The sequence below is a fragment of the Vicugna pacos genome, chromosome 3 (assembly GCF_048564905.1).
Source record: "Vicugna pacos chromosome 3, VicPac4, whole genome shotgun sequence".
NCBI classification, from domain to species: domain Eukaryota; kingdom Metazoa; phylum Chordata; class Mammalia; order Artiodactyla; family Camelidae; genus Vicugna; species Vicugna pacos.
This window is the reverse complement of record NC_132989.1, coordinates 34,955,565-34,973,001: the sequence shown is the minus strand read 5'-3', so window position 1 is coordinate 34,973,001 and position 17,437 is coordinate 34,955,565. Positions and strand designations below refer to the sequence as shown.

Sequence of the window (17,437 nt, the reverse complement as noted above, 5' to 3'; positions counted from 1 at the left end):
TTCATCCTGTTTCAACAGCTCATAAGATTTTGGAGTAGAACTCAGAGCCAAATTAATTCAAGGACAAGCTGGGTATTTCACCTAGGCTGCAGATCTAAAAGGAGAAGTGAAACAGCGCCAGAATAAACTGGCAAAATATAAATTGGTTTCACCCCACACTGGTGTCAACCTGTCTGTGTGGAGTACTTTTGTGAACTGCACATGAGCTTGCCGTCGGCTGCATCAAAAATCAATAATGCATGCTGCTTTGCTTGCCAGGAATGAATGATTCAGTTTCACTATCTAAATGTTAAACCCCTTACTGTGCCTCCCAAAATACCGTCTCATCTAGAAAATGGCAAAAGGAAATTGAGAAAACTACAGAAAATGTGGGAAATATTTTGGGGTTTTTTTTTTCTCAGTCCACCCTTCTGTAGTTAGTGAAGTTAGACTGTATTTACATACAGTTTGTTAATAAAAAATCAGCTTCTTCTGGCTGCTGATAAAAAGGAGGTACAGATAAATAAATATGGTATAAAAGGTACCAATATATTAGTCTTCCCAGAGCAACCACATGTCTCAGGTCAAGTCTGAGTGATACAAGATCCATCTGACCAGCTTTTCAGCATGTCTGTTGTGAGAGGCAATCCTAAAATGGGATGTATTTAAAAGTAATGTTAACCTTCAGAGGCCCACTTCCTAGATATGTTCTTATTAAATAATCAACTCCTTTAACTTTAGTGAACCAAGCTTTTGACTGTTCTTCCCCAACTGTCCACTATTAGCTTCTCTAAGCATATAGGATCATTCTCTGACTTTTCCCCCAGAAATTTTTTTGGTGTTCGGCTAACCTCCAGTTCATCATCTATTATGAATTCTCTCCATATCATTTATATTTTACTAAAAAAATCATGAAAATTCTACATCAAGTTAATTTGGTTTCACTCAATTATTTGAAGGCTAAGCATAGCTTTTTAAGGACTCAATACATGTTAGGCACAAGGCTAAAGGCTATATACATCCACACAATATTCATTTCATACTCATAATAACCTTCTAAAATAGATACTATGCCCATTTAAGACAAAAAAAAAAAACCTGAAGCTGAAACACAATGCATTTCTTTTTCCTAACATTTCACATATAGTAAGTAGGAAAGCTAGAACTTGACTCCGATATATCAACTTATCTGACACCGAAACCTGGAACAGAGAAGAACAAACATCACTCCGTACTGGATCTATCCTTTAGTCCTAACCTCTGTGCTCTGCTGCTTGTGCTTAGTCATGTTGGCTCCACACCTTTGTAAAGGAATGCTGCCTGACATAATAGCCTTTTCTCAAGGCTCTGCTTTCAGGTTTGACCTTTAAAGGTATAATACTTTTCACTCACATAGAGATAAAAAGTTGCAGAACAAACACTAACATTTGTCTTGTTGGAGGTGTTACAGGAACATTATCACCAGGTCTACATGGACAGCTGCAAAAGCAAAGGATCAGCACATCCCCTCTGGGGTCTGGCCAGCACCAAGAAGTTTACAACAACCAGCCACACCCCTCCTCTCCCTTTTGCATAAAAAAAAACCCTGAATTCTAATTTGGGTAAGATGGTTCTTTGGGACACTAGTCCATCTTATCCTTCTGATGGCTTTCTGAGTAAAGTCGTTATTTCTTGCCCCAAGACCTCATCCATTTACTGGCCTGTCCTGCAGAAAGCAGTATGAGCTTGGACTTGGTAACAAACTCATGCTCTAAAACCCTGTACTAATTCACATCTATCATTTATTGACCAACTGATATGTACTATGCTTTTCACTGTGTCCTTTGCATTCATTCCAGATGGATTCATCAAAATTCATAAAGGCTAAATAGCTTTCTAAGGGTCTCACAGCTTGAGAGTGGCAAAGCTGAGATCAAAGTCAGACCTGTCTCTCCAGGTGTACAATGCCCACAGTATAACTCTATCTTTAGGAAGAGTTGGGGTTTGCAAGGAATGACTGGGAGACTGGCTACTCCCTCAGTGCTCAGCATCTCCACTAACTACATAAAGGCATTTAAATACTACTGAATTTTCAATCTATGGGAGCTAGTGTTTTGGTTTTTTTTTTTGGTATAACTGTAAGAACCCTTGTCAGTATCTTGCTTACACCATCCTTAATTTCTTCCAGAAGCCTCTGGATAACATCTGGCCAAAATCTCTCATACATAAAAATTAGCTTTATCTATTACACTTTTCTAAGGCTTTAATATGGGCTAGGATTGCCCTCTACACTTTGATCCTTAGTGCTCCTTTTTATTAGGTAACTGAACAGTTTATAAGCACTTACCCTAAATCATTTTTAATCTGGCTTTTCATTTCATTTTGGCAAAATCAGAGAGATACAAATCTGTATTACACTAAATAGCTATCTTGTTAACACTGCACAATTTAACAAACCATTCCTTTGTCTTATCAGTTTAGATAGATGCTGTGGTTGGCCACTAACTGGGGCTCTTGAGGTAGGTAGCTTCCAATGCCCCCACCTCCCCAAAACATACACACACTTGGTATTCATGCCTTATATATACCCTCCCCATGAGTGTGTCTGGGCCTAGTGACTTGCTTCTAATGAGCAGAATATAGCAGAAGTAATGGGTGCCACCTCCATGATTAGATTACAAAGATATGGATTTTCATCTTGTTAAAGCTCTTTCTTGCTGATACTCTCCTGGCCTCTCATTTTCTCACTCTGATGAAGCAAGCTGCCATGTAGTGAGACTCAATGAAGATGCCTGAATGGCAAGGATCCAAGGGAAATTTCTGGCTAATAGCTGATGAGGGACTAAAGTTTTGTCCAATGACTCACGATGAAATGAATCTTGCCAAGAACCATGTGAGTGAGCTAGGAGTGTACCCTTCTCTAACCTTCCTCAAGATGACTCCAGCCTTGTTAGAGAACCTAACTAAGCATGCCCAAATTCCTGACCCAGAGACACTGCAAGACAATAAATGTGTATTGTTTTAGTCTGCGAAGCCTTGGAGTAATTCGTGACACAGCCATAGATAACAAATATAGCTCATTACATCCAGCCTTTCTCAGAGCTGTGCTGAGACCTGCTCTGCTCAGTCTGGGCTGCCCGGCTCTGTCTCCCTGTGAACACCATCTCCTCCATATTCTGAAGTCCACATGTCTGAATGTGGGAGCTCATTTGCTATAACTGTTTGCTTTTTAGAGAGAGGGCAAAACTCATCTTTGTTCAGAAATATAATCTCCCTGTTATTGAGATGTCCCTGTGCAGCTGTCTACCTGCCTTGCCCTCTTAGGACTTAATTTGGCCCTAAGTAAGTTGGGACAAATGGACTTTTTCCCCTGACTTTCAGTCCTTACACTGTATTACCTATTTTACTTAATTTTCATAGTTACAACAAATACAACATATTTGTAACTCAGTAATAATAGTTGTATATTTAATAATAACTTGAATCATGGCTTCACTGGATGAGTGCTTAGGCTGTGCTGTCCCTAGATCTTTGTATGAGTTATAGTACACAAAAGCTAAAAGCCATTATTCTTATTTTTAGCCACCATTTCATTTCTCAATTTGCAGATGAAAAAATGGGAGTTTTAGGGAGGTTATGTAACTTGTTCCCAGTTGCACAGAAAGTAAAAAAGAACTGGCTTATCAACCTGAATCCAGACAATCTGTAACCAAAGGCCACACTCATATACTGAAAAGCAGAAAGAAAAAAAATTAAGATAATTTTTTAGAGCAGTTTTGATATTTTTAAATAAACTTTGCTTACTTTCTATATGTTTGAAAATGATGGTCGGCATAGCAAAAGAATCCATCAAACAAAACAGACCAGAGATTTCCAATGGCATCTTTTTCAAAGGCTTTAGCTGCTAAGCTTGGGCTAGAAAGATGTAACTGGTGTGTAATATTCTCACCTCTGTTTTCATTATATGGTTGTAACAGAGAAATGCCCATGGTTATCAGTGAGACTTGCAGTTCACATGCCACTATCGCATCATCCTGCCCATATGGTTGAGGGTGGAAGACGCTCTATCACTCAACAAATCTAAATCTTCTGGAGCCCCTGCTATGAGCCAGGCACTGTCCTGGCCCCAGCGGAGACAGCAGAGAACAAACCAACCAAGTTTCTGCAGAACCTCCATTCTAGTGGCAGGAACTAGCCAACCAATGAATAAATGTATCATGTGACAACTGATGATAGCTGTTACAAGGAAAAATAAAGCAGGATAAAGAGGATATAGACTGATAGGAGTGAGGTTTGTTTTATGTGGGGTGGTCAAAGGAAGGCCTCTCTGAGGAGGTGACATTTGACATTTGAGCAGAATCTTAAAAGAAACAGCTTTTCAGTATTGCTAAATGCTCTCAGATCCCTGCACCACTTTTAGTAAATGTGAAGATGAAACAAACATCTGCCAGATGAAAGAAGAAAGAAGGTAAAGACAGGAAACTGGAGTGATAAATCCACATCAATCCAATTCAGGGACTAATTTATGTTTCCAAAGCATGTTCAGAAAAAAATGTTAAGAAGAAATCCCCACACTGGGACCCTTTGATGAATCTCCAGTAGCTAATTGTTACCAAGCATCCCACAGGCATGACATATCATTCGAAATCTGGGTGGATTTCAGAAGAGAAATGTTACTGCATTTAAACAATACCATTAGCCAATCTGACTTCACTTACTGGGACACACTTTGTTCCAGCTATCTAGTCTAAAGATGAATTGCCCGATGGTTCTATTGTCAAAATGACAGCATGAAAAGAGAAGCATGTGGGTTGTAATAATAATGTGGTACATGTGTAGAAGGTCAGAGAAGCAACAGATTAACATTCCAGCAAAAGATTTCCCCTGGGACATCTCTTGAAAGTATCAAAGGCCAAAGATCAGGACACTGATAATGTGTCTGGCATTGGTGGTGAAACTGTTGTATGTATTTAGCTCTGCTGAGGACAGAGCTGTGTTCTTTTCGATTAGTTGATGAAATCTCTCCTGAACAATGAAGAAGCCAACCATGGAAACTGGCTTCCATGCAGCTGGATGAATGGAAATGAGGCTGTGTGAAAACATGAGTTGCTTACTTCAGATTAATGAAATAAATTTGAGCATGTTCCCTTGAGAAGGCAACTACATAATTCCCTACCCTGAAGATTTAAGCCTACCATGTATAGCATGACATTTCTTCACTGAACTTTAAATCAAACTCTCAAGCCTGCAACCCTTCTGCAGGGGATTATAGGCTGGGGAGTCTGGTGGCCCTTTCTGACGGCAGGACCACGGGGGAGGGGGCAACACACAAGCTCTGCAGGCAGAGGGACCTGGGTTTGAAACTGGATTTCATGATTTACTGATGTGTAAAAATAAACTTCATTTTCCTTATTTTTAGAATGAGGAAAATACACATGGCCCAAATATTTGTTGGGCAGATTTACAAAGACAGTGTCTATAGAACATGTTGTTAACTTCAAGCAATGGGCATTACTGTTAAATTTTACAGCTTCTCTGTTGTTTCCTTGACATTCCTGCTGCTTCACCTTCCCCTGCACTGGGAGATAAATCCTGGGTGACTGGATACCCTTTAAGAGGAATTGGCAACTTTTGTTGATATTTCTAAACATAAGCACCCCTTAACCTCAGGAGGGAAGACTGTCCGCTTTGTTTAAAACCTCATCTATGTGTTTACTATCAAAAATAAAGATCTGAAAAAAATAGGGAGATATAAATTATCAGAAAATTCCTAGAAATAAGTGAAATACAAGTGATCTGCAAAGCACAAAGGAAATTTCAAAAAATAATACTTTGGGAGGCAGGGTGTATAATGGTTAGAATGTATTTGGAATTCTTGATTAAAGAGTCATAAATGTAATTCTAATCATAAAAGTGTTTTAAGGAAACTCAATAATGTTTTTCAGATTGAAACTAAGCGTGATTTATAATTTTATCACTAACGTGGATGGTGGTTTGTTGTTACCTCTTTGGCATAAGGTTTTATTTCTTTACAGAAGCCTGAGTGCTGTAAACAGCAGTAGAACAGGCTTTCACGGACCTGACTTGACTGAACAGTTTTGGGAAAGCAGGGTGTCCTTTTCACAGTCAGATTCCTGGAGACTGTAAGAGCAGCCCCTGGAGCTTCATGGTGAAGAAGAATATGAAAATGAATTTATGTATGTTCATGTATGACTGAAGAATTGTGCTGTACACCAGAAACTGACACATTGTAAAATGACTATAACTAAAAAAAAAAAAGCAGCCCCCGGAAACAGACAGAGGTTCCACCTCCCTCTGCAGGAGCCACAACTCACAGCTCAGTCCTCAACTCCCTCCTTCAACACAAACCTGGAGGACCTGGGAAGACAGCCCTGTCAAAACAGGTTATGACTTGAGCACTCTGAAGGAAAGTTCCATGAAGATACAATATTTCCGTGTGGGATGTGCAAATCTCTTCAAAAAATCTGGCCACTTTAATGACTTGAAGAGCCAATGTTTGGGTAAGATATTCAAAACCAATGAAGTATAAAACCTTGGGCAGAGCGCCTAATCTTTTTAAGGTTCCCAGACAATGGTGTCAACTCCTCTCCTGCTCTTAACAATTATCACTTGATAGTCTTTGAATCAACAATAAAATGGAAATGGAAGAGATAGCCTGACCTGGACCTTAAGAGGATGCTATAGAGGGTTTACGATGATTACCTGAGGAAGATGCAGGCTGATGGGCACTAAAGCAAGGGATTAATAGATTCAACAGCTGCTTGATGAATTTCTCTGAAAAGAGAGGCTTGAAGGACACCGGCAGGAAAAAAATGGGAGAAAACATAAATGGCTTGTGAGAAAGAGCCAAATAGCCTTTTCCTGTTTCCTAAGAGACTGAATCTCCTGGGCTGCAGAATGTGCTGTTTCTCATAAAGGCTTCTGGAAATGCACTTTCTTACCAAAATTCAAAGCAGGGCCACAAATCATTTATAGGAGACAAAAAACAATAAGTAGTGTCACCACAGAGGAATATATTTTACTTTGCTCTGCCACAAGGAATTATGGTGGGTTGTGATGAGTGGAATATAAAGTAACATAAGTTGCCTGTTGACAACAGAGTTTGAAATTATAAAATGTAAAACCAATATATTTCCTGCACACCATGAAACAGCTGGGGTATTTTTATAGCTTCTAGCGGGATACTATGCCATCTCTCAAAACCCTATAATTCTATAAGCACGTTAAGTGCATCTTGTTATTTATTTTGTTTGTTTATTTGGCTTCGAGGATTTCACAGGCAGCACTGCATAGAATCAAATATAAAAAGAGTGATCAACACTGAACTGTGCTGTCTTTAAGAATGCCCAGTCCTGGCTCTATTGAAAGGTGTTCAATGTGCCAGTATACCTAGGCAGAATGGAATCTTCTTCTTGTAGGAAGGAAAAATAATGACTCAACCCAAAATGTTACAGGAATGTTTCCCTCCATGGTCTGTCCAGAATCTAACTATAAAAATTAAGTCATTTATAAGATTGAGAGCAGCAGAGTTCACGTAAGATCTCTTTAAGTGACAGATGGTGATAAGCAAGCCAACACTTTTTATGTGCTAGACTTTAGAGGTGTTATAACCACTGACCCACATTAATGCAGCGCACAGAAAATGCAGAAAGCAAAACTGTGCTGAGTATCCTACCCTAAGTGATGATTGATTGTATGTTCTTCATTCTGGCTGCTTACTCTAAACCCACGTGTGTCAATCAATCAGTGCGAAAGACTGATTGCTTAAATGCTTTGACTGTTACATTCGTTGTGGGTTTTATGTTTTAATAAAATATCACCTTTTCAATCATTATTTATAGGCTGAACTTCTGGGGTACAGCATTGACTAGTAATTTGTTGGGACTTTGGCAGTGTAGGTGGTTAGTGATTTGAAGCATATATGAGGCTGCAGATGAGCAGAGGCTTGGGAAGGGTCTGGGGTGAGTGGCAGATGATGCTCTGCTTGGGGATGGAGAGAACCACCTGACCCAGAAACAGACTTCTGCTGCACAAAAGGAGCAAAGCATCTAGGCACATATCCTCTCCCCGTTTGAGACAGAGGCCTTTTCTTTCCCTTGTAGGCTCAGGAATTTGGGAGGGTAAGCACTGCTCTACGCACAGCAGTTTGTCAGCTGTCAGCAGCTCCTGACATGACAAAATCCCAAAGCAGGGGGACTGGGGATGCGTAATACAGAAGTGCCCAGTTGTCTGATTTGAAAAGAGAGGAAACATCAGATGTTGTTTTTCAAAGAACCACCAGTTTCATGCTTAACACCACAAAGATAACTTGCTTTTCTGTTCTTAGGATTAAAAAAAAAAAAAAAACCTTTGTTCCTTTGAAGCAAGAGCAAGCTATGTGAAATGAATTTTAACCAGGTTCTGCCAATATCTATCAGCACACAGCATTTCGTATTGCAGATAATAAGAGTCTGGAGACAATGACAGGCGAGAGAAAGGGAAATCCAGAGGCAAATGCCAGAGTTTGCAGTATCCAGGTCAGACAAGGGTTTAGAAGGCTTTGGGGATGAGACTGTGATTCAAGCTGAGAAGGCTGAGTACCTATGTTCAGAGGCGTGGATGTTTTTAAATAAAAGACTACGTTAAGCCCCAAATTTAGGGAGTTATTTTTCCTTTTTACAATGTCCACGTATAAGGAGAATAAATGCTGTTGATGCAGAGAAGACTTAATCATAAATGAATGGAGTACGTAGTTCATTTATGGCAATAATTAAGTATCAATTAATGATTAAATGGAGGGATAAACTAGGAGTTTGGAATTAACAGATATACACTACTATAAAATTGATAAACAACAAGGACCTACTGTATAGCACAGGGAATTATATTCAATATCTTGTAATAATCTATAATGGAAAAAGATCCTGAAAAAGAATATATATATATATATATATCTCTCTGAATCTCTTTGCTGTACACCTGAAACACTAAATCAATGACTGTTCAAGAAGAAAAGATCAAAAAATAAAATAAAATAAAGTATCATTTACTAATAAGGTTTATGAAGACCTTCTCCTCTAGGTAAGACAGAAGTTATGATTCCTTTCCACTTAGATAAAGAAGCTGAGATTGTACCAATAAAAAAGATGACACGTCTTCCCAAAGACAGGACATTATGAGATTCTGTGTAGGTGACGTCTGCAGATGGAAGGATAGACAATATTTGAAAAATAAAGAGTAATATAACTGTGAGGGCTTAGTGGAAGGTTTAGGTTTACGTATCCTTCAAATTAATGTTTTTAGATTGCTTGATAACACTAGAGAATCTTAAAGGATTGTGAGAGGAAAATGCCTAAACCACAGCTGGTGGAAATAAAAAATGAAAGCATGAGATTCAGTAAGTAATACTGGTAGCTGTTCCTTGGATGCTGAAAAAGAGAAGTCAAAAAGCTAGAAGCAAGTTCAATGAACATCTCTAATACTAGGCTTTTTCCAGGTAAATTCTCCACTAAGGGCAATAAGAATCATACTGCACTGAGATTTATAGCCAGCACATTAATCAGGTCTGCATGTCTGTATTTTCTATGGTTTATCTTTCTTCATTCTGTATCACTTTCTTCTCCTTAGACTGAGTGTGTGTGTGTGCATGCGCGCGCACAGTTAGCTGTGCAGAGATCAAGACAAGTAAACATAGTTAAAGGTAAGGAAGGTGATGCGATGATAAGGGCACTAGAGTGACTGGGAAGATCAAAAGGCAAACTAAACCGTCACTCACCATGTGACTTGAGTCATGGGATTAACTTCCCTGGGCCTCTCTTCTTTGTCTACGGAAGGAGGTTTTGTATCAGGCTTCTCTGAGACCCTTTCGAGGTCTGAGATTCTATAATTTAAATGTTCTCCACACTTTGCCAAGGGAAAAATCATCCATGGTGCATGCATAATGCAGGGTGGGTTTTAATAGGGCACAGAGAATGATAACAATTTTAGTTGTATTTTGTTCTGTTTCCTATTATTTTTGGAACAGACCTGCTAAGTGTTAAGGCAACAGTGGAGGATACAACAGCTTAGGAAATTATTATCGTGAAGAAAAATTCAATTTATTCTAAAATTTTGCACTCATCTCAGGCTCAATAAAAGGATACTAAACTGAAGGTTAGATTTCTGGGTCTAGATTTCGCTCTCTTACACTCTGGGCAAAGCTTTCATTTTTCCATTACATCAAAGGGAAGGGAGGATTTGAGTTAAACAATTTTTTAGATGACTTCACAATTTCCTTTTCATGATGTCCTGAGACCAAGGGTGTTGTAATGGAAAAATCTGATCTTTTTAGTCAGTGAGACCTGGAGTTAAATCGCAGCTCTACACCTCACTGTTGTGCGATGTTAGATAGGTTGGTTCTCAGAATCTCTCATAGCTGTCGAGATTATTTCAAGCATAAGGATGCATATAAGTGTGTAGGGTATATAGGCACCTGAATTCAGGGTATGTCAGTAATTACTAAGAAGCCTGCTCTGATTTCCCTTTGATTCAGAGCTTAAAGACCCACAGTAGTTTCCATGATTTATATACAATAATCTGTCTGGAAAAGAATCATCTTTATGTTCATCGTATAGCAAAAAGCCCTCTGATTTGTATGTTAACATCTGAGTTTAAGTTAAAACCCCTATCCAATCCTTTTAGGACTTCAGAGGCCTTGAAGACTGCCTCTGCAATCCCACTGACAGTAAAGATCAGAGCCCAAAGCACTGTAACTTGTACAGAGTAAACTCAAGGGACGTAGTTCCACCTTAGCAGGGAATCCACATAAGCCAAGATTGCCTCCTGAATAAACCAAGAAAATGAAATGCCTCCAGTGACACGGCTCCCAAGTGGCCCTCCCGGAGGCAGTCACATGAGCACACACCCACCTGTCTGTCTGTAACGTCCACTTCATCCAAATTACACAACAGACATGCCCAGAGCCAGAGTCTCTCCCACATCAACTCTGCACCGTTAACTGGAGAAAAAAAGTTCTAGAGGAAAAAAATAACATGACAAATACTTAACACCCAAGCATATTTGCACGCACATGCTGCTTTTATAGTATACTTCCAGGGAGGGGGCATAAACAAAGCACCAATTTACACTTTGCAAAAATAAAGAATATATGAAGCGGCTTGATTTTAATTCTGTATTTTCAGAAAGTGTGCTAACCTACCAATCAATAATTTAGAAATTTAGACACACAGAACAACACTGAGATCATTTAGTCTAATATCATCATTTTTAGGGGAAAACTGCCTTAAAAACAGTTGCCTTCGTTTTACCTCTCTGAAATTTTCCACAGCTCTTGATTTAACTCAGACTTAAGATTTTATATGCAATTCGCTAACTGGAGTAAATGTTTCACAAGCTGTTAAGTGATTTATACATTCATGTCAGTATTCTTCTAATGCCATTTCCTACTGGCTGCAGGTTGACCACACATTTTAAGTAACTAAGAACCTTAGAGAAATACCAAATGATGAAATTCAAAGTGTTCCTGATGTAAATTAAGCTTTTACAGACAACGTTTGACTACCAAGTACTTAATTCTCAACCAAGCTGAAAGATGAACTCTATATTTCAGATAATGCAATTTGCACCTGAAGTTAAATTCTTTTGTACTCATTTTTTCCCCAGTGTCCAGGTCACTTCCTAGTATAGGAATTAGCTTCTTAAAAGATTTTTTTCTTCGTTAAATACTATTGTTTCCTGTAGCCAGCAGAACAACTGGTACATTTATTTACCCAAACCAGGAAATGCTGATATTATGTAACTCAGACAACATATTTCCTAGCACCACAGTCAAACATGAAAACTATACTATAATCAAATGGCATAGGACAGAACACTGAAATGTGGACTCACTCCCTGTAACTCACGTAGTTAGCAGTTTTAGGTCAATTTCCACTAAGTTGTTAAGTCCATAATAACCATCTTAGTTTCTAGTGTTTCTGAAAAATGAACTTGCTTCTCAGCACCTAGAATGTACACTGAGGCACCTCGAAAATAGAATTCACTCTGGGCTGGCTGCTTCTGCCTTAAATAGAGGAAATTTCCATATTCCACAAGGCCATCTGAATGCTCACCCTGTGTACAATACTGGACCAGATAAGGTGACCCAGGCCACCACGCACTTTGTGCAGAAAGCTGGCTCCAGGCTTGGAGGAGCACGAGGATGACGCAACAGCAGAGCTTGCCACTGACCAGAGGGCCCGGGGACCCACAGCTCTGTGTTCAGCCACCTTCCCAGTCTGACCAAGGTTTGTATGTTTCGATACACACTGCATTCTGTGCTACACAAGTCTTGGCTGCTGTGGAGCTTGGTTCTTTGTCTTTTCTTGTCTAACAAAACAAAACCAAGGGCTCTTGGTTTAGAGGAAAAAAAAAATAGAAAAAAGTTTGGATTGAATTATTCCCTTATTTCAGCCTGGTATAATTTCTACTCTTGTATTTTCAGATTTCCAGTAGGAAGTCAGCCAGGTTGGCCAAAGGGTAAAATTAATTTTGAGTATATTTATTAATATATTAAATGATTCATTATCTTATTACTAATATCCACTGTGCTTAATTTGTTCATAAATATTTTATTATCATCTCTGAATTTCTTTATAATTAAACATAATACATAAAAAAAGTGAAAACTTGATTTGCCTAAATACTTAAAAGCAAAAGTACTGAAAAAGTGTTGGGGCCCAAGATTACACAAGAGTTCTTGAAATGTTTGGGAAACCCTAACCAGTTCTGCAACCAGATATTAAAGAATTAGAGCTAGAATTATTTTTTAAAATTTAGCTATCTCTGAAGTATGTGCATATGGGTATTAGGAATCTTTGTTTCCTCAAGGAGAACGGTGTATCAGTGTATTGATAATGTTCTTTCCAGCTATTTATGATGTTTGCATAGGAGAGAGAGATACTCAGGTTAAGTAAAAGTGTGGCAAAGATACATCTTGCTCTGCCCAGGAGAGCCTCCCTCTTTGCCTATTATCTGAGAATAATTACTAATAGTGTCTAATTTCACTCTCAAAGATGTTCTAGTTGAGGCAATAAATTATATGATCAATTAAAAAAAAAAAAGACAGACTTCACTATAAGGATGTGTCAGAAAGTAAGGAAGCACAGGCAACTGTATCAGCCACTGGGTGGCCAGGCAAGGTAGAAAGCTAGAATTTTGTTCAGAATACCAGAGTATTTGAGAGACCCAATGGTAACTCTCTATAGTCAGAGAGCAATCTGTGAGCAGAGGCAGAAATAAAAGAAAGGAAACTGTTAGTGAAGGATATACAAAATGGCAAGAAAGCTGCCAGCAAAGCCTGGGGAAAATGTTGAGAAGATTTTTACTGAAAATTGGAAAAAATGGTACCCCATGTTACACAGCAGTGAAACAGCTGGAAAATAGTTGCCTGAGGAGATGTAGAAGAAAGAAAATCCACTTTATATACTCAGGAACCTTGGTAAGATGATTTTCAGGTAGAATGCTGAAAATATCAATTGGCTTCTTTTAATTGAAAAAATGTCGCAGAGATCAGTTAAAGAAAGACATCTTAAAATTTCAAGAAAAATTTAAAGGACTATAAAATGACTAGGAATTTCTGAGTTGGAAAATTAAACTATCTCTAATTTCTACTCCCTCTGTTCTGAAAAGATTCTCAAAGTGAAATACTGCCTGTGGTAGAGGTCAAATAGAGTATGTGGTAATAAGACTTTGTTAAGATCTCCAAAAGATTTAAGGCAGTGTTGAGGGGACCATTCTCCTCTACCCCTGCCCCCCACTATCAGATACAAAAAAAACCACAAAGAAAGAAAGAAAAAGAGAAGAGTTAATCCCAGCCAATTTATTTAATGTTATTTGTTAAATTTAATCTCTATTTGGGCCCTGGGTCTTTTTTTTGGTATTATCATGTGATTTCCATGGAATTGGATATAAAGTTGACCCTGGAACAACACAGGGGTTAAAGGTGCCAACCCCCTACATATGTGAAAAACCATGTATAACTTTTTGACTTCCCCAAAATTTAACTACTAATAGCCTTCTGTTGACCCTACAGATAGCATAAATGGTCAATTAACACATATTTTGTATTTTATATGAATTATATGCTGTATTCTAACAAAAGAGTAAGCTAGAGAAAAGAAAATGTTCTTCAGAAAATCATAAGGAAGAGAAAACACATTTATAGGACTGTACTGTGTTTATCAATACTGTAATTTTACATCTTCAGTTTACAAAATGAATTGTGTCAATACCTACATAAACATTGTCTTACGTGACACAAAATACTGTACATATATGTATTACTAACATTCGACATCAAAAATAAAAAGATAATGTGAAAAAGAAACTCCTATTTACTTACAGGTATGATTTATACCTTGATAATGAAGAAGCAGAGTTTGATTGCTTTACGGTAGCTGAGGGTAATTGATATGATGGCTTCACGACAGCCTAGCCTATACGTTAATGAATGAATCGTTACAGAACTCTTATGGCATACAGAACTACTAGTCATGTTCATAATACACTCTTGAAAACATTGTTATATTTTTTAAAAAGCCACTTACCTGATAGGCTGACACATGGTTTCTTGCGATGCATACTGTAGGGTGATGTAATTCTTTTGACAGCGACACTGTAAAACAGTAGGAAATTAAGTTTTATATGAAATATCACTCACCTTATGCCTATGTAAGGATAAACTAGTATCTACACCTATTTCATACATTCATGACATATCTAACTTTTTCTTAATTTTTTTGATATTTCTAAGTCTATATGGAATATCTGCAAGTTTTTTCAAAATGTTGTAAATCTCAAAAAAATTTTTAATATATTTATTGAAAAGATCCACAAGTAAGTGGACTCCCACAGTCAAACCCGTTTGGGTAACTGCATTTTATAGTGTTTCTCAAATATTTATGACCATGGCACTCTTTTTTTTTTTTTTAACACAGAACACTTATCTGTAGAATTAGTAACACAGTTTGGAAAATGCTACTATATGTAAAAAAAATTCTTTTTTGACCTTCCCAATTTCAGGAAACAATTTATAGGTGTTATATTTGCTGCATTTTGTTTAATATTCAATATAAATAAATTCAAAGAAACACCATTACTGATTATGGAGAAGACACAGAGTCAAGCATGTGGTGAAAACATAAAATATAAAACATTCTAGCTAGTCAATGGCAAGATTATTTTGGGGGAGGGAATGAGCTATTTATTTGCTAATGAAGAGGGAAACAAACAACAGATATGAACGGATACACAGATGGCAAAAAAACACATGAAAAAAATATTCAATGTCATGCATCCTTAGGGAGATGCAATTAAAACTACTGCTGCCTTAAATTCAAAATTTAAGGAAATTCAAAAGACTGGACCATTAAGTAGTGGAAGTGGTTATGTTCCACAGTGATTTGATCTTGCCCTCTGTGTCCTTGTTTAAACAGAAAGCTCCCTTATTTCTCTCATTTCTCTGTAATGACCACTTTCATGCTTTATGTTCACATTTGTAGATGAAGAATTTCAGTTTGTTTATATCATCCATGAATCACATGTGCTAAGTTAGGACCGTGATAGTAATCATTTGGGCTAGACTAAAATTGTGAAATAAAAAAAGTTATCTGAATATATGTATATGCATGACTGAGACACTGTGCTGTACACCAGAAATTGACACATTGTAACTGACTGTACTTAAACAAAAAAACTTTTAAAAAAATTTTAAGTTGTGATAAGTAACATGCAAGACAATTGTGTCCCATAGTTTTTCTAAATAAGCATAATACACGATTATACTGTTTCTTGAATAAACAATGGGAATAAAGAAAGTCAAGCATCCTTGATGTACATGATTATCTTAACTAGTTAACAAGTGTTCCACTTTTTTAATTGTAACAAGTAAATATTTTGGGTTCTGTTTTTTGATTATTTTCTTCCTTCATAAGGTCATTTTACAAATTTATTAGACCTCTATGCTTTAACCAGATTGGAGAAAGTCAATTCTTCTTTGAACTGAAACCCTGTTTAAGGTTTACTGTCAATGAAGAACTATACTTAACAAATGCCCAGCTATGTTTGTTGATCTTGTTTCCTTCATATCTTTAACTTATTAGAAGATAAAAGACGTAATCATGTTTCAACAGTAAAACTTAAATATGTGAATAACTTAGCTCTTCATGAATGGACCATTCACTAGTCATGCCATATCATTTCAAAATGTACTACACTGATGTACTGTAGTCAATGTCCAGATCTATGGATGAAGGCACATCATAGATACTAAACACCATTAATCTTAATTTGCATGTGAGATGTGGCATGTGGTTTCTAAAGAAAATACAAGTTCCTAATGATATTAGATTGATTTATCCCAGTGACAATGCCTTTATTATTTGGAACAAATGATTAATCTTTCTTTACCAACGTTGCTGTTATGCTTTCTCAACTAGGCATGTTAATTTTCACGATGACAACCAGTCAGAAAGAATCCATTATAAATGATCAAAGCATATGCTTGATAGGCTACTTTCTTAAAATGACAAGTAGGACAGTTTTGTGGTAGAGAAAAGTTGATGTATGCTTTAATCTCCACGTTTTGATGCGCTGCACACCATGTTGACTCAGTTGAAATGCATTTTGTTCTTAAAGATTTCCCTAAGTGTTTCCTCTTTAAACACTTTGTCAGGCAGAGAGACGCCCTGGATGGAAGTTGTTACTAATGGCATAGTAACTGGCTACTTAACTTGTGCAGAGAATTGGTTTACCTCTCTAATATCTGACCTAAAATTTAGTTCATAAATTGAAAGAGAAAAGAAAACAGGAAAAAGGAAAGAAAAATCAGTATTTTCCTTTTGACTATCTTAATATTCATGGATTAATTTTTTTTAAATGAAGTTAATTAGAAAAAAACTATCTGAAAATAGTATCCAGATTTGTCCAGTAATGGAAAGGCCTGGCCTGGGGGCATGAGTGAATAAAATACCAGATAATTTTAGATGATCAGGCAGATTACCCACTTTAGAAGCCTAAAACAGGTAGAAATTTTCCTATGCCATTTTAGGTACATAAAATGTCACATTTCTTCATATTTCTAAAACAAACAATTCTTACAGAAAACTAACTAGGAACTGGCAGAAGAACTCCTATATGACCAAAGCTGCAAGAAGGATCCCCATGTAACCAGGTAGATGGGGAAAAAAGGCACCATGTCAGGACCTCTGCCCCTGCAAAGACTCTGAAAGGAAGGGGTCTGCAGAGGTACATCCTCTGGGAAGTGAGTAGGTTGTGCCACAATCTGGACATCCTAGCCCTGGGGTCCTGTGCAGAGGAGCAAGGCCCTCTGCCTACTGGGAAATCCACTCAGACAGACAGAAGGACTAGAAAAGCCTGGACTCTATTCACGAGAAGTACACACATGCTGGCATGCCAGCAATCAGAGGAAGGCATTGCACTG

The 17,437-nt window shown here is 37.6% G+C and overlaps 1 protein-coding gene across 1 annotated transcript in view; it reads right to left on the bottom strand.

Annotated features, from left to right (window-relative positions):
* Window positions 1–17,437, bottom strand: part of LOC116278165 (uncharacterized) — a 279,304-nt gene that overhangs the window by 114,983 nt on the left and 146,884 nt on the right. The window contains exon 4 of the mRNA XM_072958927.1: window positions 14,544–14,611. Coding sequence (XP_072815028.1) covers window positions 14,544–14,611 — 68 coding nt within the window. The remainder of the gene's footprint in view (window positions 1–14,543; window positions 14,612–17,437) is intronic.